Source organism: Hippopotamus amphibius, chromosome 7 (genome assembly GCF_030028045.1).
Source record: "Hippopotamus amphibius kiboko isolate mHipAmp2 chromosome 7, mHipAmp2.hap2, whole genome shotgun sequence".
Lineage (NCBI taxonomy): Eukaryota > Metazoa > Chordata > Mammalia > Artiodactyla > Hippopotamidae > Hippopotamus > Hippopotamus amphibius.
Window position 1 is genome coordinate 74,864,488 of NC_080192.1, and position 26,144 is coordinate 74,890,631.

Sequence of the window (26,144 nt, forward strand, 5' to 3'; positions counted from 1 at the left end):
GCAGTAACACACACCACTGTCACCACCAGCAATTCTGAATTGGCCTGGGGTGGGGCCCAGGTGTGGGAGTTTTCAAAGCTCCCAGCTGTAGCTGAGTTTGAGAACCGCTGCACTGCTCTAAATAAACTATCTTAGGCACCCATGAAGCTACATTACTAAGGGCAGGCTGCGAACTTAGCTGCTATTGACAAAGGACACAAACGGCAACACATGATATTTAATTGGATGCTAAAGTCATTTAGGAGTCAACCGGGGAAATTTTAATGTGGACTGAATTATTAGATATCATGACACAATCTGTGTGCTAATCGCAGTGTGGTTACACAGAATATCCTTATTATAAAAAAGCACTGCTCAAGTGTTTAGGGGTGAAACATGTTTCCAACTTACTTTCAAATGGTCATGAAAAAGTATTAGTCTAATCCGGCCAAAATAACAAAATACCACAGACTGAGTGGCTTCAACAACATAAGTTTATTTCTCACAGTTCTGGAGGCTAAATGTCCTAGATCGAGATGCTGGTTGATTCCATTTCCTGGTGAGAGCTCTCTCTGGCTTTCCAACCTATGTCCTCACATGCCGGAGAGGGAGAACTAGTGAGTCTCTAGCAGGTTCATATAAGCGCACTAATCCCTTCATGGGGACCCCCCCCCCATGACCTCATCTAAACCTATCAGCCCCAAAGGTCACATCTCCACCATCACATTGCAGGTTAGGCCCCAGCATTGGAATTTTAGGACACAGTCCAGTCATAGCAAAGTGTGTACAAAGAGGAAGATAAAGCACAAACTATAGCACGCTGTTAACCAGCAAAGGCAGGGGAAGGGCGTATAAGGCTTTTTTTTTAAATTACTCTTTCAACTTTTCTACATGCATGAAATTGTTCGGAATAAAAAGCTGGAGGATTTTTGAAGCTGCTGGTGACATAAAGCCTGGGAAAAGCTGTCACATGAGCACCATCTTCAAGAACATGAAGCTCTATCCCATGGCAGAGTTTTGCAGTGTTGCTCCAAGGACAGGGCTTGACTGGTCAGTAGACAGTATGAGGCCCACTTGGTCTCAACGTAAAGAACTTTCTGAAGGCCGGAGCTATCTGACAACAGAAACGCTGCTCAGTTAAGAACTCTGCCGCTTCTCCGTGGAAGTGTTCACGCAGAGCCTGGAGAACACCAGGGGCGCTGGGCAGGGGCCTCTGCAGCAGGCTGAAGGCCAGAGCAGCCAGCTCTCCAGATGTGAGGCTATACGAGGACCTCCCTGATGGTCCAGTGGTTAAGACCCCGTGCTCCCAATGCAGCAGGCCCGGGTTTGATCCCAGGTTAGGGAACTAGATCCTGCTGCAACTAAGACCAAAGGTGCAGCCAAATAAGTATTTATTTTAAAAGCAAATGAATAAAAACAACAAAAATGTGAGGTTATACAGACACATGTGCACCCACAGCATATGATCTCTGACAGTAGTCTTCCAGCAGACATCTTTCCAGGGATTATCTGAGAGCAATAGGGAGGAAAGAGCTATTGGTAGTTTGGCTGTGCGTTGGGTTCATCTCATGTCTCCCACAGGCAAAATCACACATAAACTCAAAATTCATGCTCAGCGTCTCCACTGAATCAGTGACCTGGGCACAAATCCGCATTCCAGCAGAACTGCCCATGTGACCTTACTTCCCACCACCCTCCTTCTCCAGCCCCACAACTCCAGCCCCAGGCCTGAGTCTCCACCTCTCCTCACTCCCTCCCAACAAAGCTCGAACGCTCTTTGCTCCACGTCGATCCTTCTTTTAAAGCAAAGGGCATGGCTCACTAGTTGATCAAGACAAAGTAGAAATAAGTGGTTTGTTTTCAGTTGCCACACTGCTCGCCTGGAAAGGGCTTACAGTCCAGACAAGGTGGTGAGCGGTGCACCAGTTACTGCTAAGAAAGACCAAGCCCTGCCACTTCCACGTGCCAACTCTCTCAGCAGAAACACACTTCAACTTTATGATCAGGAAGAAATAATAAGCCCAGTATGCAAGATTTCCCCACCAACATCTGTCCAAAGACACACTCTTTCATACCAATCTTTACGTATTTATTCACACGTTTGATAAAAATGTCACAGTCGGGAGCGAAATCATTACAATGACATAAGTAACTACATGGACCAACCCCAAATGCAGAGTCAAATGGCCAAAAAGCACATGAGCAACACACAGCTCCTTAACCCCCATGCACTCACGCCACTCACCCACGCCACCCACATCCCAACAACCACAGGTGCGAAGTTCTGACACAACCCAGGGACTCTTCCCTGGCCTCTGTCAGGTCCTGGGATGAGGAGGGATACACGATCACTGAAGAGAAGCTGGGACTGCCTGACGCATCTCCCTGCTCTGCCAACGACACAGAGAATGCAAGACATGAAACACTGGGGCAGGCATTTCCTTGGCACAAAACTTAGGCAACAAAAAGGTCAAGGGACTTAAAGTTAGTCTCCAGTTTAGCTCGCCTTTCAACAACACAAAAGGATAGCAAGTGGGGGGTGGGGGGGAAATCTGGTCGTTCTAATTCTAATAAGAGGAGGGAGGAGGATTCAAAGCCTGTTCTCGATTCTCCAGTCAGAGGGCAGCATGACCTTAAGCCACATCAGCCAGGCCAAGCTGATCCCATCTGATTGTGACTTTCTCTTAACAGCATAGTTTGCTTTTGGTTTAGCTTGGAAGAGTAGCAAAAGCTTTTCAGAGGGACAAGTAGGTCACATACCACATCCCCCTTTATATAAGCATTTGGGACAAGATTCCATCTATCTGTTCACACAGCTTGTCTGCAGCTCTGAGAGCTCCAACCCCCACTCTTCTGCCTTTGGCCTTCCAAGACGGACAAGTGCTCAGCATCCAGTCAAACCTGAAGTGTGAAAAGTAATGCCTGAATCGAAATGGTGCTTTCTATACAGTCAGACTATGGAAAAATCCTATTCCGCTCCCCAGTTCCCACTTTTTAACACAAAGGTTAAAAAACAAAAAGAAACAAAAAGCTAAAGTGTAATATGCTGAGCATCTCCACTGACCATATCAAAGACACTGATGATGCAGACAGCTACCGTCTAACAGGATTAGTTTCCCAGTGTTCTTGGTAAATGGGCTATGGAAGGAAGCGACGACCTAGCACACGAATACTGAAGAACTGGCCAACTCAAAGGAAACTGCTTTGAGCAGGGTGAGTCAATGGGGTGTGAATGGGAGGCGAGAAGAGAGATTTCTTGGTACAAACTTTATGTCCCTAAGGACAGGAGAAGGTGAGGACAAGGCACTTACACTGCCAAGTAACAGTTCACACCCACTCAACACCAGGACTGTGACCAAGAACACTCCCTACGACCCTTCACTGAAGACTCAACCATCCAGGTGGTCCAGCTGGACCTTCAGAACTGAAGGAAACCCAAAGTGCTGCAGAACCGAGGCTGAGAATGGAATGTGGGCAGAGGAAACCACTCAGAGGAAGCAAAAGATGTTGTCCCCTCTGGCCTGAGGTGAGAGGCTGGTTCCAGGTTAGCTCAGTGAAACATCAAATTTCCAAATGCTTGGCCTGAGAATATGACAATGCCCCGTCAGATGCCTCCTTCTTCTGTTTTGATAAAGAGCAACAGGGCTCTGAATGAGACTGGACACCAGTTTGAATTATCTTGCACTGGTGGTTACAGCAGACACCTTCGAATACACGTCCTGTTCTGCAGTAGAGTGAGTGATAAGACACCGAGACAGGGCTAGAAGCAGCCTGTCCCTGCTTATCCCAAAGCCCTTCAGGCGTACTCGATCCGGGCAGGGCCACAGCTACCCTCGCTCTTCCGCTCAGAAGATGGGGCGGTGGCCTTGGCTTCACTACCCACTTCGAGAGGCTTAGACGAGATATAGTCCTTTACTTTGATCTCCATGTTCTTGGCTTTCAGAGTGGCCATGTGCAGCTTCTCCAGGAAATCTGGCATGCCTGTTGGGAGACAGGGAAATCTGGGTAGACGAACATAAACTATCAGTAGGCTCAAAATTAGAAGGGCCTATTTCTTTCCTGGTAGGGAGCCAATGCCTCCTTATAGAGATCACAGCCTGACAGATAACCAAAACTTTTAGGGAGTAAAAACAACCCACGACCTCTGAGATCCTTTGAAAAGGTGTACTGATCAGGCCACATAAATCCCCAAAGGCTCTCATTTATGTGATTAAAATATCATTTATCAGTGGCACGGCCCAAATATCTGCCAATTTTGTTTAGAGAAATGTCAAACAGAAACACCTAACCTCCTCTCCATTCTCCCCCTGAGGTGTAAGAAGCCGCCTAAGGAAAACCAGAAGAAAGAAAATCACATGAGGCTGCTTTTAAGGCAAGAGATTAGAAGGGAAAGATGAAGTCACAGCAGTGATGTGTAGCCTTTGTTAAGAAGGTGGTGGCCCCTTTCTCCAGGTGACTCTCCTATAACCACATTTTCTCCAGATTTTATGGCTTCCAACACTATTTAAGAAGAAAAATTGAAAATGCATTAATGTACACAGTCCACATTAAGCAAATGTTCTTCAACTTGCCTCTGGGCATAAGTTCCTTTTTGGAACTCCCAAATTCTTATCCTTCCAAACTGTAGCTGGAGGCTTTACTACCTTCAAGACAGTATTCAATAATGAACTCGGAAGGGCTCCAGTGAGACAAGTACTAATCTCCTTGATGTCACAAAGAAGCTAGAGAAAAACAAAATGTTCAGCCCAGGTTCCAGGCCCTGTACACAAGCAACCACTCACCACTGGAAACCATCCAGCTAACGCAGTAGCGAGGAAACACAGTCTGGGGATTGTCACTGTATGTCAGCAAGTAGTCAAAGCCATTCTGGAAAAGAAAAACAGCAAAGATGAAGGTACCTGAATTACTTGCCACAGCCTTCATATCCAGTAACACAGAATAACCAAGATCTGGCTCTGGGGTGGAGAGTGGTACTTTTTTATCCCAAGCATAAAAGAATTAATCACACTGAAGACCTGAGAGGTTACTGTCTCGCGAGGCTGGCCCCGGCTGGTGTCTGAAACATGGTCTAGGAACCTGGCTCCCACCTGTTCCCAGTCGACAGTTCGGTGCTAAGGGTGGCTCCCTGTATCTCCTCTGTGCAAACAATGTGCTTCATGCTGAGCACCTGCTTTCCTCCTGGGGGTCTGGGATTTTAGGATGTACTAGGCAGAGGGTGACCATGTGACCAGACCCCAGTATAAATCTTGGGCGCTGAGTCTCTACCGGGCTTCCCTGGGCAGAAACATCACACACATGTTGCAGCTGGGAGAGGACAGCTCCGTGAGCCCCCAGAGGAGGGAGAGCATGGGGAGCCTGCAGTGGGTTCCTCCAGATGCCACCTGTGTCTTCCCCTTTTAATCCAGCTCTGCCTCCTTCCACCACTGTAATAAACCTGTGTGTCCTTCTAGTCAATCTTCGAATGTGGGGGTGTCCTGAGGACCCCAACACATACCCCCAATATTTAAATATCTTAATCGTTACCAAAATGATATTAACTCTACTACTATTACTGCTAATAGCAAACATTTACACAGCGCTTAACCATGTGTCAGGAACTGCTTCAACTCCTCACAACGAACCTATAATGTAGGCACTGATATCCCCCATTTTATAGATGAGGAAACAAAGAGGTTAAGGGACTTTGCCCAAGGTCATGCACATACTCAAGGAGAGAGCCAAGATGAACCCAGGATGCTGACCACAGGGCCCACGCGCTCACTTGCTCTGGCTCAACCTCTCACTGGTACAGTGAAGGGCAGGGAGTTAAGAGATTCATAGGTGTCCCGATCCCAGGAGAGGTCTGAACCGATGATGCTCCACCCAAAGGGGTAAGAGATCACCCACTACTGCTTATAATGAAATAAGGAAGCCAAAACTGAAAACTGTGGTTACCTACAGGAAGAAGGAAAGAACTGGGTAGACGAAGAGGGATATAAGCAAATCACTCTATTTCTTATTTTACATATTTGACTTTGAAAACACAATTTTTTTTATTATTTAATAAAACAAAATTATTTTTAAAAAGCAGTATCTAAAAATCAAAAGTAGACAACAAGGAACCTAACTATGAACTGAGCTGGTAGGAAAAACCACAAAGAGAGGACCTATTTCAAGTGACTTTAAAACTCAACATTCTGCACAGTGTATACATATCCTAAAGCCATACACCCTACAGCGCTAAATGTGAGTTAAAAGTACTAGTGTGCACTTAGGGTGTACCTTTAAAACAAATAAAACTTATTACTTAGTTTTGTCTTCTGAAAAGGCCTAAAAACAATGAGCAGGCCCAGAGCTATGAGAACTCCTAGAAGTCAAACTGTCATATTTAAATGACATTTCCTTAAAGGGAACCAGGGTCCCAGAAGCAATGCTCATTTGCAGGTTTACATCTAAAACTATACAAGGCGAACCTGGAACACCTTATAACACCAGAAACCAGGTGAGTCCTGAGGTCAAGTCAAAAAGGATCCCAGTCAGTAAGAAGAGGCTCCTAATGGCCAAAAATGTGACAATTTGAGCATTCCCAGAATAACTGGGAATGGATTAAAACCAACCAAATATGTTTAAATTTGTGAGTTTCCAGTGGCATTTCTTAAAAAAACACAAAAAACTTTACCTTTGAAGGACTGCTACATGAAAGAATCATTTCATGATTTTATAAACTAGTAAATGAAGGAAAGAAATCCAGCATTTCTCTTACTTCCCTCTCCTCTGTGAACTATAGGAAACCAAATAGTTAATGAGGAAATTTTCCCTTGAAGTATGTCACCTAGTAAATGGAAATAAATGAAGAGAGGATGGAGGATCTACACAATTAATATTTTGTAACCTCTAATGAAATAGTGTATCTGAGCAATAATCATCAATCACTTCCAAATTCACAAAGAAAAGGACATTATCTATCTTCTAATAAAGTGGTCTTGCCCCAAACAAAACCTGAATCTGTTCAAGCCTCTAGATCTAAGTACCCATATACAGGAAACACAGGGAAGAGAGAAACATGTTAAATGACACTATGGACACTATAGGAATATAACCATCAAGAGCCAGGACAAAGAACCTGCTTCTTCAATAAATAACACTGCAAGGAAAAAAAGGAGGGAGGGACTTCCCTGGCTGTCCAGTAGTTAAGACTTTGCCTTCTAATGCAAGGGGTGTGGTGTGGGTTCCATCCCTGGTCAGGGAGATAAGATCCCACATGTCAAACCAAAACATAAAACAGAAGCAATATTGTAACAAATTCAATAAAGACTTCTAAAATGGTCCATATCAGGGACTTCCTCTGTGGTTCAGTGGATAAGATTCCACACTCCCAATGCAGGGGGCCCAGATTCGATCCCTGGTTGGGGAACTAGATCCTGCATACATGCCGCAACTAAGAAGCCCACATGCTGCAACTAAAGATCCTGCATGCTGCAATGAAGGTCCCACATGCCATAACTAAGACCCAGTGCAGCCAAAATAAATTAAAAAAACAAAAAGGAGGGAGAACTCAAGAGATAGATACAAAGCTACAGACAGTATGAACACATTTCAATGTCTGGATCTTATCTGAATCCTGATTCAAACAAACCAACTACAAAAAAAATACACGGACCTTCAGGAAAATCTGAACACTACAGATATTTGATATTAAGAAACATGATATTACGTTTTCAGAAATCTCTTTTCTTTTTGAGATAAATACTGAAACATCCATAGAAGAATTCTTCTTTGGTTCTTCTATAGAATCTGCTTCAAAATAATCAGGGGAGTGGGAAAGGGAACAGAAAGAGTACAGATAAAACAAGTTTGGCCATGAGTTTGGTCACTGTCAGAGCTGGGGATGGATACAAAGGGTTCATTCATTATACTACTCTCTCTACTTCTTTATCTTTTGTCTACATCTCAAATTTCTGCAATAAAAAGTAAAACTAGGGAGTTCCCTGGTAGTCTAGGGATAAGGATTCCAGGCTTTCACTGCCTTGGCCTGGGTTCAATCTCTGGTCAGGGAACTGATATCCCGTAAGCCACAGGGCACAGCCACAGAAAACAAATAAGGAAAAAAAAATAACAAAACACCATACCTTGGCCCGAGGATCTATACACTTCCCATCTGGCAAACCCAAACTCTGCTGCCTGGTTTTCAAGTACCCTCTGCACATGGTCAAGGTAACTACCACTTCTCCCTAAACCCTGCCTTCCTTTCTAAGCAGTGAGTCTCTCAACATTTGGCTGAATCATGTCTTCTACCCCCAAGCTCCTTCCTGTTTTCCTCTATCCACAGTCTGCCTTTTTACAAGAACCAATTCAAGTCTTACCTTTCTCATAAGAGCTTCCCACAATATGCTAAAAGATTTAGATAATTCATACTGTGCCCCCACCCCAGCTGAAATGAGTTATTTACTGGGTGCAACACACTCTGCTAGGTGCCGAACTCTGCCTTAGCTGTTTCACGGTCAGGGTTCCTAAAGGCAGTTATACTAGGACTCAAGTCATTTTTTTTTTTCAAATAGGAAATACTGGACAAGGTTCAAATTTCAAAAGCAACATAAAGAAAAAGAGTGACGCCTAATTCTGACTCCTACGCCACCCCCAGCCTGGCCCAGGCTCCCCCTCCTAAAGATAGCTAGCCATCAACAGCCTTCTCGCCTAGCTTCTAAAGCAAGGACTTTCAAACATTCTTAACTGTATTTACACACACTGTAAATAACCCTTTTTACATTGCAGCCAAGTTCTCTCTCTCTCAGCCTCTCTCTCACACACACACTTGTACATATTTACGTAATCGAAAAAAAGTTTCATGAAATATGCCTACACTCAGTTTCTATTTTATTTACTCCTTTTCTTTTTAGGCACTAAATTACTTTTGTCTTCCACTAGTGGGTAGCAATGCGTGGTTTGAAAAATACTGCTAAAAATGGTACAGAAGTCAACATACATTTCCCAGTAAAACAAGAGTGAAACACCACACTGACTGAGACAAACCGTTTCTGTCACACTTAAAGTCCCACTTAAGGTGGTATAAATAAAACAACTTGCTAGAAACAACAAAACCATGCTAAGAGAACAGTCATACAGCTCTAAAACAAACAAAAGTGATGGGGAGAAATGAACCCATTATGAAGTAAATAGAAAGAAAAATAGCAACCGCCATAATCAATATGTACACTCAACAGAGATTTGGCTAAAACATCAAAGCAAAACACTGCACTAAGTTGAAGAAAATATTCTTCTCAAAGAAAGGTCATAAAACTTTAAAGAAGGCGGAAAGCACTAGTCTAACTCTCTCATTTTACAGACAAGGAAACAGGAGTCCAGAAAGGTGCTAAGTGTTCTGCCCACTGTGGGGAAATTCTGATGGAAACGGTGCTCGCTGTTTCCTCAAGAATGCTGCTAATGCCCAGCCGTTGAATCAGGAGCCATTGTCTTCTCTTAACTGTCCCTCAGGTAACGGGAGCCAATGGGTCATCACTACTTTGTCTGGGGGGGCTTCTTCGAAGACTGAAGTATGGTTCCCAGGCCAGCGGCATCAACCTCACCTGGGAGCCTCCTAAAACATGCAAATTCTCAGGCCACAGCTCAGCAATGTTCTAACAAGCTCCAGCGGAGTCTGACGCAAGCCAGGCTTGAAGTTTGAGAACCACTGCACCCTCCTCAGTTCAGATAAAAGGCGTTCCTTGAGACAATTCATAATTTGCTAACACATCACCTTTCGGATGATGTAGAACTCACCTCATCAAATGACTTGTGTGGACGGATAACCATTTGGGATTCGTATGATCTGACCCTTACAAATTCCGGAGATTCTGGCACACTAGGGTGCTCCACGGCACTGGGAAGGAGAGAAGTGAGGGAAACTCTGAGCAATGTCTACATGCTGAACAGCATGGGAGCTAAAGTTAAGAGGAAAATCTAAAAGGCAGCCTCTTTTAAAATAAGATAGAAAAGTCATGAAGATGAATGAATATAAACTAGGTTCTAAAAACAGTGAGTTAACTTGGTGATTCCTGGCTCACGAGGCTCTGTGTTGAGGAAGAGAGCATTTCTTTTTCTACTTATCCACATTAAGGAACTAAAGGGTTAGTTTAATGAAAAGCTTGTATCTCTTCAATCCTGACATTGTCACCAGTCCCAGCCCACTCACATTCTAGCTGGGACGCACGGGGCCCAGAGACACATATGAGTGAAGGACAAGCTAAAGGAACCCAGCAGAAGCCACCAGTCACCACACGTACCGTGACACCAACACCATCACGTTGTTCTCCTCATCCACGCTATACCGCCGAACATAAACATAATCCCGTGAGTACATTGGATACTAAAGAAAAGGAGGATCAGGATTAGTGCTCTGCCTCACGTGGACGTGGTAAAAATAAATTCAGAGGTGAAAATACTCACAGGAAAATGGGTTACCCAGTGAAGAACCTCAGAACCGCTAACCACATCCCTCTCAATCACTTCCAGCTTGATCACCAGAGCGTCCCACTTTTTTCTATACTCTGTATCCAGCTGCGGAAAGGGAAAAGACCATGAAGACCCAAGAGATCCGAAACAAAGCTGCAGAAGACTTCTCCAGATGCTTGGGCCACTGACCCAAGAACCTTCTTCTGAAACAGTGATCTGACCTAAAAGGCAGTGCCAAAGTGTCAAAGACACAGCTGTCTTTACTACAGATGAGTCTTCTCAAATCCCTTCCTGTAGGCCAGTCCCATTACCTTGAAAGTGAATCTTAACAAGAAAAAGACAAGAAAAGTGTAACAAAAAAAATATTGTAATAGACAGGTCTGGGGAAAATACAGTAGAGACAATGATATAAATGTGTAAGGGTGAAATAATTCTAAAAAGTTTTAAACAGACAAAAAGTCCAAAAGTATGAGCAGATACCTCACAGAAATACAAGCTGCATATTTTTTAAAATTTGTAGCATCACTAGTAACTAAGGAATTTCAAAGTAAGACACATACTGTACACATCCAAACCAACAAAAATTCAACATACTGACGAAATTCAGTGCTTAGGGGAAAGCGTGCACTTGAGTATTAGTAGTGGGTGTTATAATCATCAAACTAGTTACTCCAAGTCCAGTAAAACTGGAAAACTTCAGAAAGGAAAAAATTTTTTTTGTAGAACTCTGGGTGACCCCACCTCCCCTTTCATACATTTCCTTGCAAGGAGGAACACAGTCTTTGAACACATACTCTTCATCTTCATCAAATAAACACCTTCACTGTGGACAAGTTCCAGATTGCTAAATCCTGACTGCATCTGTACTAAAGGAGAAAATGCCATAAAGGACATCACTGGGCCAAAAGGTAAAACTGGAATTACAAAGATTCTGTAAGTGTTGCATCAGTTAAATTTATACTGACTTTGATAATAGTACTAGTTTGGAGAATATGTCTAGTTAGGAGAATATGTCTAGTTTTAAGAAATATACATTGAAGCATTTCAGAATAAAGGGTATGTAACTTACCCTTAAATTGTTTAAGGAAAAAAAACTATAGAGCCTTATAAAATATAGTAAGCACTCAAATCCACCATTCCTCTATCTGATCTTCCCAATAGCTCTTGTAAAGGGCAGAACTGGCCTCATCCCCACTGGACAAATTATAAGTCAAAGGTTTACCCAGAGGCTATCTGACGAGACATGAGGGGTACAGAGATAGATGGATGGATGGAAGCCAACGTCTTCTGAGTCAGAGAAATTACTCATATGGAAGATGGCAAGTGGACTTCTAAGCTTAGTGGCTCCAAATCTGGGAAGAAAAATGTACTCACCTGAACATTGAAGAACTGCCGGGGTGTCACATCTGTGTAGGTTCCAAAAACTAGAATGACAGGAAAGAAAAAGGGATGTTTGCCACACTCTCATCACTCACTTTATTCCTATCACTTAACTGCATTTCAGTTGTATAGTACTGACTGACAGATCCTAAAGGCAGATTCAGAAACTAGAAGTCATATGGGGGCAGCAAAATAAGACAAACACAACCTACAGCAAAGTAGAGCAAAGGACATGGAGACTCTTGTCATCCGGGAAAGAAAAAACAACAAACAGTACACCAGGGCAAAAACCACCAAAATAGAAGAGTTGAGAGAGTACGGGAACACGGCACTGTGCCCCGGTCGGCACGGAACACACCCGCAGGCCGCCGAGCTGGGCTCACCTCTGTACTGGTAAAGGTGGGTGCCTGCAATGGGGCGCCGCCACAGCTTGAAGTGTTTCTTATCCATCACCATTTCCCACGGTTGCTCTTTGCCTCCTGAATCTTCAGTCCCTTCTGTTTGGGATTTTGGTTCTGGAGGGTGGTGTTCAACTCCAGAGCTCCGAAACATACCTGACATCTCCTCCAGCCGTTTCATCTCATCAATGGATCTGGAGAGGAGAAAAACAACAGGCATGGCGCAGTGGCTGCAGTCAGCCCTGTGAAATGAAACAGCCACACAAAGACTTGTACAGAACGGTGTGGGTTTAAAACAGTATGAAGTATAGGGAATAAAAATATGAGTTCCTGAATCTGAATCCCAGTCCAATATTCATCAACTAGAATATTACTTAACCAACCCCTATTTCTTAATCTGTAAAATGGGGATAATAGTAGTACCTACTTCAAAAGTTGATTATAAAAATTAAATTTACCTGTAAAGTGCTTAATACCAAGCATATAAATAGCCCTCAAATGTTAACTATTATAATTTATGACTATGAAATGTCACTTGATATCTTTGGTCCATTTTTTATTGGGTTGTCTTCCTATCACATTATAAGAGTATTTATATATTTTCCTCCTCTCTTTTAAAGAGATAATTCTCATATGATAAGAATCGTCCTTTTACTGTATACATATCAGTGCTTTCTAGTATAGTCCCAAGGTTGTACAACCATCACCACTAATTCCAAAACACTGCCATCATCCCCAAAAGAAACCTATACCCATCAGCAGTCACTCCCCATAGCCTCTGACAACTACTAATCTACTTTCTGTCTCTATGAGCTTGCCTATCTGGACATTTCATAAAAATGGAATCTTACAACACATGGTCTCTTGGGTCTGGCTTTTTTCACTTAGCATATTTACAAGGTTCATTCACGCTCTACTTTATTCCTTTTATGGCTGAATAATATTCCATTGTATGGATATATCACATTTTATTTATCCATTCATCAGGTGATAGACATTTAGGTGGTTTCTACTTTATGGCTATTATGAATAACGCTGCTATAAATATTTGCATACAACTTTTGTATAGATATAAGCTTTCAGTTTTCTTGGGTAGATTCCAAGGAGTGCATTTGCTGGGTCACGGAAGCCCTGTTTAACTTTTTAAGGAAGTGCCAAAGTATTTTCCAAAGCAGCTGTTCCACTTCTATATTCACACCAACAATGTATGAGGGTTCCAACTGCTTCACGTCCTTGCCAACACTTGCTATTGTCCATCTTTCTAATTCTAGCATTCCTAGTGGCTGTGACGAGGTATCTCATTGTGGTCTTCCATTTGTATTCCCCTAATAATGACTAATGATGTTGAGCATATTTTTATCCGCTTATTGGCCATTTGCGTATCTTCTTAGGAGAAAGATCTATTGAAATCTTTGTTTTAAATTGGGTTGTCTTTTTATTGCCAAATTTTAAGAGTTCTTTATACATTCTGAACATGAGTCTCTTATCAAATACACAATTTATAAATATTTTCTCTGACTCTGTGGGTTGTCTTTCGACTTTTTTGATAGTAACCTTTGATGCACAGACATTTTCAAGTTTGATGAAGTCAAATTAATTTCTTTTTTTCTTTGATTGTTCATGTTTTTGGTGTTATATGTAAGAAACTGCCTAATCCAGTATCATAAGAACTTATGCCTATACATTCTTCCAAGAGTTTTGGTTTACATTTAGGTCTTTGATCCACTTTAATTTTTGTGTATGGTGTGAGGTAGGAAGTGTAAATTCACTATTCTGCATAAGTATCTCCAGTTGTCCCAGCACCAAATGTTGAAGACTATCTTTCCCCACTGAATTGTCTTGGCACTTTTGTTGAAAAACAAATTGACCATAAAATTAGAGTTTATTTCTAAACTCTAAATTTTATTCCTACGATTTACATATCTATCCTTATGCCAGTACCATTATCATCTTAACTATTGTAGCTTTGTAGTAAGTTTTAAAATCGGGAAGAATGAGTCTTCCAACTCTGTCCTTTTTCAAGACTGTTTTGACTATTCTGGGTCTTTCATTTCCATATAAGTATCCTAAGGAATCCAGAGGAATTTATTAGAGCTAATAAATGAGTTCAGCAAGCTTTCAGGATAAAATATCAATTTACAAAAAACATTCTACACAGTAGCAATGAACAATCTGAAAATAAAATTGAGAAAACAATTCTATTTACCATAGCATCAAAAAGAATAAAATGCAAAGGAAAAAATACTAACAAAAGAAATGCAAGACATACTAAAAACTAGGAAAAGATCACTGAAAGAAATTTTAAAAGACACAAATGGAAATATATACTGTGTTCATGGATTGAAGGTCTTGATATTGTAAAAATAGCAATACTACCCAATGTGATCTACAAATTCAACACAATTTCTATCAAAATCACAGTAGGCTATTTTGTGGAAATTGACAAGCTGATCCCTAGTTAAACAACAAGGACCTACTGTATAGCACAGGGAACTATACTCAATATCTTGTAATAACCTATCATGGGCAAGAATATGAAAAAGGATAACAAACTACTATATCTAAAACATATAAAACAGGTTAAACAAGGACATACAGTATATAATCTTTTTTATATGTTGCTGAATTTAGTTTGTTAGTATTTTGTTCAGAAATGCATAAAGCTTTAAAACATTCAAAATGATACCATATGTCAAACTATGTGTCATTATATATCATTTAGGGATGTATCCATATGTATGAAGACACAGCCGGGAATGAAATACAATAAATCAGGATAATCTGCAGGACAGAGGATATTTCAATTGGAAAAGGGTCCAGAGGAGACTTCAACTGTATTTACAACATTTTAGTTCTTAAATATAACTGTATTTGTAACATCCATGTTATTCTTTAAACCTTTTTATATATCTGAAACATTTTATAATAATTTTTTTAGAACATGGTTTGTTTTCCCCTTCATCTTTAAATAGCAGTTAGGAAAACAAGATTACTGGCTATGTCACTTCTGCAATTCAAGACTGAAGACACCACCTACTGATCATTCTGCCTGAAATGCCCTTTCACTCCTCTTTAACCTTCAAAAACTCCACCAGGTTCAAGGTTAACTCCTAGGCAGAATTAACCATATACATTTACTTTTATTCCTCTACAGAAACATATCACACTATATTATAATTAATCTATCTTTATATCTGTCCCCCTTACTAAACTATGAACACCCTAAAGGCCCAGAATCAGTCTTTTTCTTTTCTTTTGGCCATGCCTTGTGGCATAGGGGTTCCCCGACCAGGGGTCGAACCAGTGCCCCCTGCAGTGGAAGTATGGAGTCTTAAGCAGCGGACCACCAGGGAAGTCCCTTTTTCATATTTTTATGTCCAGCTCCCAGCAAGTACCTGGTAAACATCACATGCTCAACAAATGTTCACAGTATAGACTGAGTAAATAAACATGGAAGTAGGCCTCAATAATTCAAATTCTTATTAAAAGATTACAATACATTGCTTTAAGAGCCCAAAATTCAAAGTTTTACTGGTAACCCAAGATTAAAAGTTTACAGCAATCCAAAGCAATGGTGAATGTAGAGATCTATGTTCTAGTCCTGGCTCTGCCAGCTAGCAGTGTGACCTTATGCAAGTCATTTTACCTGCAAAGCCTCCCTTGTTCCACCTGTAAAGTGAGGACATTATTTCTTGAAGGTTTCTGTTCACTCTAAAATTCCAATTCTCTGAATTTTAAACTTTGGACTTAAATGAAAATATTTATATACAGGGACATTTGCTGTTTTGACTGCCTGAAATCTTTTCCTATTTGAGGATAATCCCCAAACAGGTGAGCTGCAGCCCGCCTCTCAATCGCTAGCAGTTAGCACATAGCTCCTAATTTAAGTGAGGTTAATCAGAGACTTCTGGTAGAGGCTCTGAATCTTGAGGAAACAATACAAAGCACAGGACCTTTTAGACTTTCTCAGTGATCTTGAGGAAGCTGAGAATCCAGCAGTACAACAGATCTAGGGGCAACAATACGAGCAATACTGCCCAAAGAAGAGCATTCCTGTAGGAGCAGCAGGCCTTGGCTGTTCTCTTGGCCAGCCTGTACTCTGGCCTTCATGTCAATGCTCTGAATGACCTAACACCTTTCTGATTAATTCCTTTTTGGCTTAAGTTAACCAATATCAGTTTCTTTGTCTGCAACCAATAACCCTAGCCAGTACAATTTATACTGATGTTCTGATGAAAAATGTTTAACCATTGTTTAAAAGTTCCAACTTGAATTAAACGTTGCAAAACAGGATTGACTTCTACCATTGCAAAAACCATATAGAAATAGGGAAGGAAATTTAGAGTAGGCAATAAGATCTGCAGAGGAGAAAGCAAAAGTAAAGCCACAGCTAGCTTTGCTCCTAGAACAACAATGCAGGCATCACATGGAACCAACCACGGCGTTTTTGAGGACTAGTAAAGCACTCTTCAATAAAAATTAAGCTGGACTTTTGAATGTCCTTCTTATCAGATAATGAAGAGGGGCAGGAACAACTTATGAAAAATACATCAGAGGCTCTTAAAACTATATAGTAGTATGGTTTTAAAAAATTAAACTATATGACTATAGGCAGTATTTTTAACAGTCTAAGACTTAAGGGGATACAGAGCTTCTGACCCACTGCTTTATCAGCCTCTCCTATAGGATTAAAGATCACCAGGTCACCTTGATTAAACACGAGACTAAGTCCCTAGAGGGGATAGCAATGTCTTGTGAAGGTATGACATTCATTCTTTGATAGCACAGTATGAATGCTGGAGTAAGACTGCATCATGAAAATGTCAATGATCATTATGTCCCAGGTTCAAGAATCTTGGAAGGGTCTTAACTTCTAAATGTTGACATGACAGACATCATTAGCACACAGATGCACAGTCACTATCATATATGTGGAGGAAGGAAAAACTTCTCATCATGTATCTCATTAGCCTGCTGTGCCAAACTTAATCTGGACCGGATGGGTGTCTAAACCTTGTTATCAAAGAGACTTAAGTAATAAGAAGGGAAGAAAGAAGGGCAAAAGAGATTATTCCCAAAATAGTAACAGAACCAGCAGATTGTGAAAGGATCAAAGAAAGACAGTCAATGCTTTCCTTTCTTCAAAACTAAAGTCATTCAACATTTGAGGAAGGCTGGACTGAGAGCTATGGAAGTTGAAGGCATAAAACCATGAAAACAGAAAAATAAGTACAATCATATCTGGCTCATCTAGGGGGTCCTGCCCTAAGTGTACAGCTTGATATAAGGCTCCAAAATGACTCAAATGAAGCCATTCCTGTAATTAGTAATTTCAGTAAGACACTGCCTTGTTTCAATGACCACCTCTCAAATTCCCAATTATTGTCAAAGTTAAAGACCTTGAAGTACAACTGTCATGGGACATACCTGAAAGACATCAACTAGTTCACTGCAATTCTGGGCCAACTGGTTAACTGTAAATTAATGAAGACAATCTCAAAAAAATTAAGTCAGCTTTTAGATAGTTCTGATTATCTAAGAAGGTATAACAGTAAAAAATTCTTAAGTAACAGTGGCCAAAAAAAAAAAAAAATCCTTTAAACCAAAAGGACTTTTTGTTGATCATTTATCTAATTAATAGCACACAGAAAAGTTAAAGACCGAAATGGGAAAGTGGCCAATTTTCTTTATGAAACTTTACTGGCACTTATTTACTCAAATTTCTAGAGCAATGAACTGTAACCTTTTTAAAAAAGAGGAGGGTGATTAATGGAACATTTTCCCCTAGCCTTTCACATTTCTTAACTTCCTTCTCCTTTTTGTTTGTAATTTTTTTTAATGTTCCAAAGCAATAAAAAATTACTACTGTATCTTCCCATAAGATTTGCCCTCAGCTCACAGAATGCCAACTAGCACCAAAAATAATGATTAAAAGTTATTTTATTTGATCATTTAATTGAAGCCAATCAGGTAAGAACACTAGACCAAGCATTAAAAAACCTGATTTCTACACCTGGCCTATCAGTGAGTCAGTCACTTTGTACAAATTACTTCTTTTCTCAAATTTTCTGGCTGATTCTAGATTAATGAGTTCCTATTTCTTAAGATGTTCTTAAGCACAAGATAATAGAAAGCAAGGTTTTGCTTTGTCATTCTGAACAGAAACTCTGCTAACATAAGAAAAAATACACACCACTTTAAGGCACACATTCAAAGAGATCCTCACACCCCATCACTGTTTGACCAAGACGGCAATATCAGAACTAGTTTGTACCAGGACAAGTTGGTACAGAAACAGCATAGAGGAGCCAAAGGCTGTGATTTAGGGGCTGTGGGACAATCATGCTCTTCTTCCATTAACAATGAAAGAAATGCACATGTCCTGAGGCACACGCGACTGCGCTCCATTATGGAAGCTACCCAAAATCATCTCACCAGAACAAACAAAATCTAAGATCTTCTAAGCTAGCTATGCCAACCTCAGCAGTGCATCCTTTAAAGCAAACAGAATACTTAAACACCAAGCCAAAAAAAGTTAATCTGTACCCAGAATAGCTTATTCAATAAAATATTGGGAATTCCCGGGATGTCCAGTGGTAAGGACTTCACGTTTTCACTGCCGAGGGTGCAGGTTTGATCCTTGGTCAGGAAACTAAGATCCAGCGCCCCCCACCCCCACCCAAAATAAATTAATTACAAATAAAATATAAACATGACAAGCTATGAGAACAGAGATTACGAAATCACTGCACAATCAAGATGCAGCTGACAGCATATTATTTGCCTCCCTATCAAGATAACATTTTTAAAAACCCTCAAAATGGACCTAATCAAATTTTACTATATGACTGAATTCAAGCATGAACTGGACATGGAGTGTTAAATGAGGGCCTTTACTGGAACAACTCTGGAGAGGGTCAAAAAGGGCACCTTAAGTGTTCTTACTGGCCTTCGTCTAAGCTTCTGAAATTCCCAAGCTGGTTAAGGCAGAACAATACCTCTTTAAGAGTTGGATTAGAACCAAGTGTTTCAACTGTCTGATTTCTTTCTGCCACGAAGGGTAATGACTACTGACTCAAATGTTTACCACATCTATTTCCTATTCTTTTTTTCCCCTCTAACTCCTCAAATGGAAAACCTACTATTTTCATCAATGTTGTCAATAAAAATATATGAAGACAAAGAATGACATCTATCACCTAGGCCCCAACACTATTCAACTCCCACCCCCAAAACATCTTCCCTCTCTTTTGCACCTAGGGGCCCTTTCCTGATCTTTCACCTCTTCCCCAAACAGATCCAACTGGGAATTTTCCCCTCAAACTTCACCACTGTTGGACATGGGTATTTCATCATCAAAAACAGAATGAAAATTCAAATAGTTAATTGGTAATTTCTCAATTTAAGTTTCCTTCCCATACACTTTTATTTCTAACACCTGAGAACAAATGCACAGGTAACAAAAGAACACTAACAGAAACTATGAAACCACCTATCATCCTTTGATAACTTTTTTGTGAATAAGGTTGTTGGTGGTTATGATTTTAAATTGCATTTGCAAAAATCATCTTTCCTGCTGGGAAGAGTACCACCAGCTCTTAAGATACACTTGCATCTACCCACAACGTTACACAAATAGGTGCCTGGCATTGGGTGCTACGCTTCCATACAGGTTATAGTGTTGACTTTACTGAAATATTTCCATTTTTAACCTAACCAAAAGTGTGGAAAAACAGAAGAAATAGCTAGAATAAATAGACTTGTGTGGAATTTATCGGTAGGGGACTATTCTAGGTTCTTGAAATCAGTTTCAGAGTTTAGGGGGCAGAGTATGCCTGTGGAGAGAGAACACAGTTTAAGAATATCTGTTACAAGGAAAATACAAGAACTTCCCTGGTGGTGCAGTGGTTAAGAATCCTCCTGCCAATGCAGGGGACACAGGTTCAATCCCTGGTCCAGGAAGATCCCACATGCTGCGGAGCAACTAAGCCCGTGCGCCACAACTACTGCGCCCAAGTGCCACAACTACTGAAGCCCGAGTGCCTAGAGCCAGTGTTCCACAATCAGAGAAGCCACCGCAATGAGAAGCTTGAGCACCACAAAGAGTAGCCGCTGCTCGCCACAACTAGAGAAAGCCCGCGCGCAGCAACGAACACCCAAAGCAGCCCCAAAAAAACTTATATAAACAGTAAAAAAAAAGAAAGAAAATACAGCGATAATATAAAGCAAGACCCAAAGCAAGGTTCCCCCATGATATTACGTGAAAACTTTAAGGGCTCAGTTTAGAACCACAGATCAACGGTACTGCTCTTTTCACAGAGGTTTTTGATGATGACAGCATAATTTCAGAGCCTAATGAAACAGTACGCCCAGAGTTCTAGTGGAAGTAGCAAAAAACTGACCTAATTCTTCCAGGTTAAAATGTCTGGGCTACTGGCTTGTCCCGGGAGGGCAAAATCACTTCCAGACTCCTAATTCGGCCGTGAGTCACAATGACAAGCGCTCTCCTGGCACTTCTCACGAAATCCCATTTGGAATGAAGTAATTTTGTAAATTGCACAAGCATACCCGCAGGTCAAGTTTTAAACCTGTTTGTAATCTGCACCCTTCTGGATGTGTTAAAGATTATGTGAACAACGGCCTACTTCAATACCTATTTTTCACAATGCTATTTCTTTAGTGGCATGCGCCGCAGTCTCCCTCCTCCACCAGCCTACATCTGCAGTTATTTCTAACTCGACAAATCAAGTTAACACATAGAGGCAATGAAGTAACGTGGTTTGCGACAACAGGATCAAGCTACTTGCATCGTCACTTCCAGTGCCATCGGGTCAACGGGAGACACCGACCGCCCCAGGGTTCAATGTTCCCACCTCCCCCACCCCAGGGCACAGGCACGACTTCGCCACCAAGCCCACCTCTGCAACTCCTCCTCCTGGATCCTCTCTTCGTCCCACGCAAACACGCCGGCGAGCGCCGCCATCAAGGCAGAGGCATGGCCCGGGCGTCCGCGCAGCCGGCGCCAGAGGCGACCGAGGAGGATGTGCCGCGAGCTCTCCGAGTAGAGGCGGCCGTAGAGCTGCGCGATCTGCTGCGCGCGCCGCACGCGCAGGCCCGTCACGAAGCGGCACTGATTGGCCAGCAGGGCGAGCAGGCCCCCGCCCCGCGCCCCCGCGCGCCCGGCCGCCGCCGCCGCCGCGCCCACCAACCAGGCGGCCAGGCCGACCGGCGGCCCCCGAGGGAACATGCTGCCCGCGCGCCCCGCCGGGCCTTGGTGCCCTCTGCACCTGCCGCGCGCCCAGAGGCAGGCGAGGCCTCGCTCAAGGGGCGAGAGGAACGAGCCCGGGAGGGGGCAGGCGACCTCCCGCCGAGCCCCGCTAGTTGGCCGGCTCTGAAGTCGTCTGCCGGCGTAACAGGTCCTTCATCTCTCTCCGCAGCAGCCAGTGAGGAAGAGTCTCCCTTAGGGGAGAGAGTCGGCCATGGCTCCGGCCGAGGGGGCGGGCCCGCGATCGCCGCAGGAGGTGCTCCGCGGCTCCCGCCGCCACCCGGGCGGGCCGACGGCCGGACAGCCCCGACGGCCCCCTCTCTCCTTGGCGTCCTCAGGCCAGCGCCAGGGGCCGCGGTGCAGAGCGCGCGCGAAGCGACGAGGCTGGCGGCGAGCTCCCAGGCGTTCCGCGTCCGCCACATGCGCTGCCAGCTTGCACCCTACCCCTGTCTCCGCCTCCCGGCCCTAATTGGGCGCGGCCCGGACTCCCGGTGCTGATTGGCGGCACCAAGTGCTCGTCACCGCCCCTTCCCGCCCCTTCGCACGGCTGGCCGGGACCCCTTGCTAGCAAGGTAGGTGGCGCGGCGGCGAGAGCTAGTCAAGGGCGCCTGGGAGACTGACCGGCCGACTCCGCCGTCGCCGCCGCCATCTTCCGGCCACAGGACCCCGCCCCGCGAGGGGGCGCGGCCAGATGCCTGTTAGAACCCTGGGGCGGTGCTTGCTTAGCTGTTCTGAGGGGCTCGTGACCCTCTCCACGTTCACTGATTTGAGTCTAGGGTGGGATGGGGTCTCGGCATTGCTTGTGCAGGGCGCTGGGTTGTCCACGTTGGGGGATCGGGGCCGGTGTAGACGCTCTTGGTGAATGGGGACCCTCCCGAGACCTGGTGTCAGCTGCCCTCAAAATCTTCCTCGGCCTCTCCGCTGGCTCTCCCGGAAGCGCCCGGCTCGCTGAGAACGCCTCCGAGGGTCGGAGCCCGAGTACTCGTCCTCTTTCGGCGAACCCTCGACGCGAGTGGGCTGGTGTGACATCCTTAGAGCCCAGGACACTTTCCAGAGAGCTACGTGGGCAGGTGACCCGTCGGAGTCTGGAAATGCGGTAGCCCTTAGGTGAAAGGGCAGTAGAATGGAGTTACTTGGGACAGATGCCCCTGGTCGAGTAGTAGCTGTCCTTCTCTCTTTGACCCAGAGGTGGCAGCGTGGGAAGGTAAACAGGTTTCCTAAAACTTACTTTGCACCACCCATGAACAATCTGGATCTTGAAGGATGCACCCAACCTCATTAAAACGAAACGGCTGGATGTCCAATAGGAAAACCTTACACAAAATTGTTTCCTTAATTTTTTAAAGCTTTATTAAGTGCCTTATTAACAAACAAAATACTGTAGAAGGAAGTCTTCATGTGACTGTGCTCATTCCAAGGCAGTGCATTTAGAAATTTTACTCTTAATGTACCTGTTTGAGCAATTTTATATGTTCTTAATAAAAGACGTTTGCCCAAAAAGAAAAAAAATGCTTTACTGGGAGCTGAAATTTAGATCTATCCAGACTGTCTGATTTTACTGTGGGGGTTGGTATTGATGTTTATTTTCCCTTGAAATAAGGAGAAGTGGGTATATAGCAGAAAATAGTATTTGATGCTTTTCTCAATGATGGTAGGATGGCTGGAAGGGGGTATGAGTGTATATGGTCAGGCCACTCGGGATGGCTGTTCTCTTTTCTCTTGCTCTCTGTACATCCCCTGCCCAACCAGTGCTTGCTTCACCTGCACCCTACGCCTGTGATTGACCTTCCTGGTACTTGCCCCAGGCGCCAGCTAGTGATAGCTTTTCAAAGGGGTTGTGAGGGGTGTGCCCCTCTGCTGGTTTCCCTGATAACTAGTGAACCAACCTGATCTCAATTTTCTCCCCTTACCCTCGGGAGCAAAGACTGCCACCATGTCCTGCCCAGGTCGTGCCAGGACCTTGCTTCAGATGTGTAAGCACCCCCATCCATTAAACCACTGATGTCTCTGTTGCTGACTCCGTGCTCATTCTTCGGTCTTGAAGCTGGGCAAGCACAGGCCTTGTAGGCCTGCGGGGTGCAGCCCAACATAGGGGAAATGTTGACTTTTCCTGCTTCCTTTGATTTAAAGGAGCTTAGCACTTGTGCTTGTTTCTTTTTTGTTTTGTTTTATTCTGTTTACCAAAATGGATTTTTGGGAACTCCAGCTGAGCCCCTCCAATCCCGCCATTTTCCTCATCTCTATTGCCTCTTTCCCCTCAGTACATAAACACAATCAAGTTTATCTTCAAAAAAGTTTTGGAAAAAGAGAGACCTTAACTCTTCCTGTTTCCGGTTACCACCGCCTTCTCCTTCCCTTTACAGCTACGATTTTGTTTTTGAAAAGATGACATAAACATGCTTGCTGTCTCCATTTCTGTACTTACCTAGCAATTCTGCTTTAGAATTTTCAAAATCCATTTGTTCTACACTGTTCTCTCTACCACTTTTTCGTTCACACCCTAACAGTACTCTCTAGCCTAACCTCTCCTCCAATCCATTATCAACAAACTTTATTTTGCTTATGTAACCCCAGAACAATGTTGAAAAACTTTATTCTCTTTGTATATTTTTGAGTTGATCCAGAATTCATCATGAGCTTGTCTTTTTTTTTATTTGTTTGTTTTTAATTGGCTGTGTTGGATCTTCGTTGCTGCACACGGGCTTTCTCTGGTTGCAGCAAGCGGGGCTACTCTTCATTGCGAAGCTCGGGCTTCTCATTGTGGTGGCTTCTCTCGTTGTGGAGCACGGGCTCTAGGTGCAGGGCTTCAGTAGTTGTGGCTCTTGGGCTCTAGAGCACAGGCTCAGTAGTTGTGACGCACGGGCTTAGTTGCTCTGCAGCATGTGGGATCTTCCTGGATGAGGGATTGAACCCGTGTCCCCTGCATTCGCAGGTGGATTCTTTACCACTGCACCACAAGGGAAGTCCCAAGCTTGTGTTATATAAGTTGGATTCTGCCTATTAGACCCATAAACATAAAGTTGAGTAGGCCCAGCAATAATGCATAGTAAGAAGTGGTACATCCAGAATTGGGATGAGAGGGCCAGGGGCACAGTGAGCCACACAAACAGATGGCCTAGACATCCAAGTCACCTAGCATTTATGCACTGATGCCTCTCCCTCAGCTCACGCCTGTGGCTGCATAGGAGGTGGAGTGCCTTTATGACCAGTGGACAAAGGAGGCAAAAAAGCAAAGCTTGATTTGCTCATAAGTCAAAGTGGCGTGTGGGTGCAAGCCAAAAATGAACTGCGGCTGCACTATGGCCCCACCCTAGGGTGATCTCGAAAGACAGTGGCAAGGGAAATTCTCTGAATGAATAAATCCTCTCACACTTGGTGTGAACAGAAATGTAGGCAAGGTTGGAATATATATGGACTCATGGCACTAGCAGATGGCTTGGCTGGTTGCTCAGGAGCCTGGGAGGAGAAAGAAGATCAAGGACAGGAGGTCTGGGATAGAGGTATGTGGATGGATTATGTGTTTGGGCAAGAAGTGTACAGATGCCCACGAGAGAGCATCTCCCATGAAAGAGGCACTAAACAACCAAGTAGAGAATGACTCACCAATTGATATCAGCCAGGTGCTTTCAGCCACCTCAGTACTGGCAATGAATGGAGTAGCCAGGGTGGCAGGGATGGCAACAATACATGGACCCAAGAGCATGGGCTCCCATTCATGTAGCTCCTGATGCTGCTGAATGTCCAAGCTGCCAGCAATGAAATCAATGCTGAGCCCCCAAAATGGCAGTATTCCTCAGAGACAACAGCCAGCCACTTGATGACGGGTTGACTACCTTGGCTACCCTCCATCCTGGAAATGGCAGCAATTTATTTTGATTGGAGTTGCTGCATTCTGGGCATGGTTTGCCATTTTTGCCTGCTGGTCGTCAGTCAGAACCACTACCTTGAGTGTCTACTGAGTGTCTGACACATTGACACAGGGTCCCACGTAACAGCAAATCAGACCAAAGGACCCACTGCACAGCAAAGGAGGTGTGACAGTGGCACACGACCATGGAATCCACTAGCCCTACCACATTCTGTACCAACCAAAAGACACCAGCCTGAACAGAGAGAAGGAGTAGCCTGTGAAGGCACAGCTGAGGTGCGAGCACCAAGATGCTACCAAATAAGTATGGGGCACCATCTTCCAGAACACAGTTTACACTTTAACAACAATCAAGGGACTTCCCTGGAGGTCCAGGGGTTAAGACTTCACCTTCCAATGCAGGGGGTGTGAGTTTGATCCCTGGTTGGGGAGCTGAGATCCCACATGCCTTGCAGCCAAAAAAAGCCAAAATATAAAACAGAAGCAGTATTGTAACAAACTCAGTGAAGACTTTAAAAATGGTCCACATCAAAAAAATCTTAAAAAAAAACCCAATACGGTGCTATGTCCCAATATGAAAGACAGATAGGTCCAGGAACCAAGGGCTGCAAGTATGAGTGGCTCCATCTACCATTAAGCCCAGTGATCCCATTGGGGTATTTCTGTCACCACAACTCTGAGTTTTGAGGGTTTTGAGGTCCTGGTTCCCAAAGAGGAAATATTTCCATCAGGAGATAGAGCAAAAGTCCCATTGAACTCATTCACAGTTGCCACCAGGCACTTTGAGCCAAGGGACCAGCAGGCAAGAAGCAGCAATCACCATCCT

At 43.5% G+C, this 26,144-nt stretch overlaps 1 protein-coding gene across 1 annotated transcript; it reads right to left on the reverse strand.

Annotated features, from left to right (window-relative positions):
* Window positions 1–427: 427 nt before the first annotated feature.
* On the reverse strand, window positions 428–21,435 carry STARD7 (StAR related lipid transfer domain containing 7). Its single transcript, XM_057741346.1, has 8 exons — window positions 21,104–21,435; window positions 12,171–12,379; window positions 11,782–11,831; window positions 10,402–10,512; window positions 10,239–10,321; window positions 9,736–9,835; window positions 4,761–4,845; window positions 428–3,960 (listed from the first exon to the last, which is right to left on the reverse strand). Exons 1-8 carry the CDS (start codon window positions 21,430–21,432, stop codon window positions 3,776–3,778), a joined length of 1,152 nt encoding a protein of 383 aa, XP_057597329.1. The 5' UTR covers window positions 21,433–21,435; the 3' UTR covers window positions 428–3,775.
* Window positions 21,436–26,144: the final 4,709 nt, after the last annotated feature.

Excerpts from the sequence above, each read along its gene's own strand:
- STARD7 (XM_057741346.1), bottom strand. The coding sequence starts at position 21,432 with ATGTTCCCTCGGGGGCCGCCGGTCGGCCTGGCCGCCTGGTTGGTGGGC. Across the intron at positions 9,836-10,238 it reads GTGATGGTGTTGGTGTCACG|TGCCGTGGAGCACCCTAGTG; the intron begins GTACGTGTGGTG and ends TCTCCTTCCCAG. Across the intron at positions 3,961-4,760 it reads TAGCTGGATGGTTTCCAGTG|GCATGCCAGATTTCCTGGAG; the intron begins GTGAGTGGTTGC and ends GTCTCCCAACAG.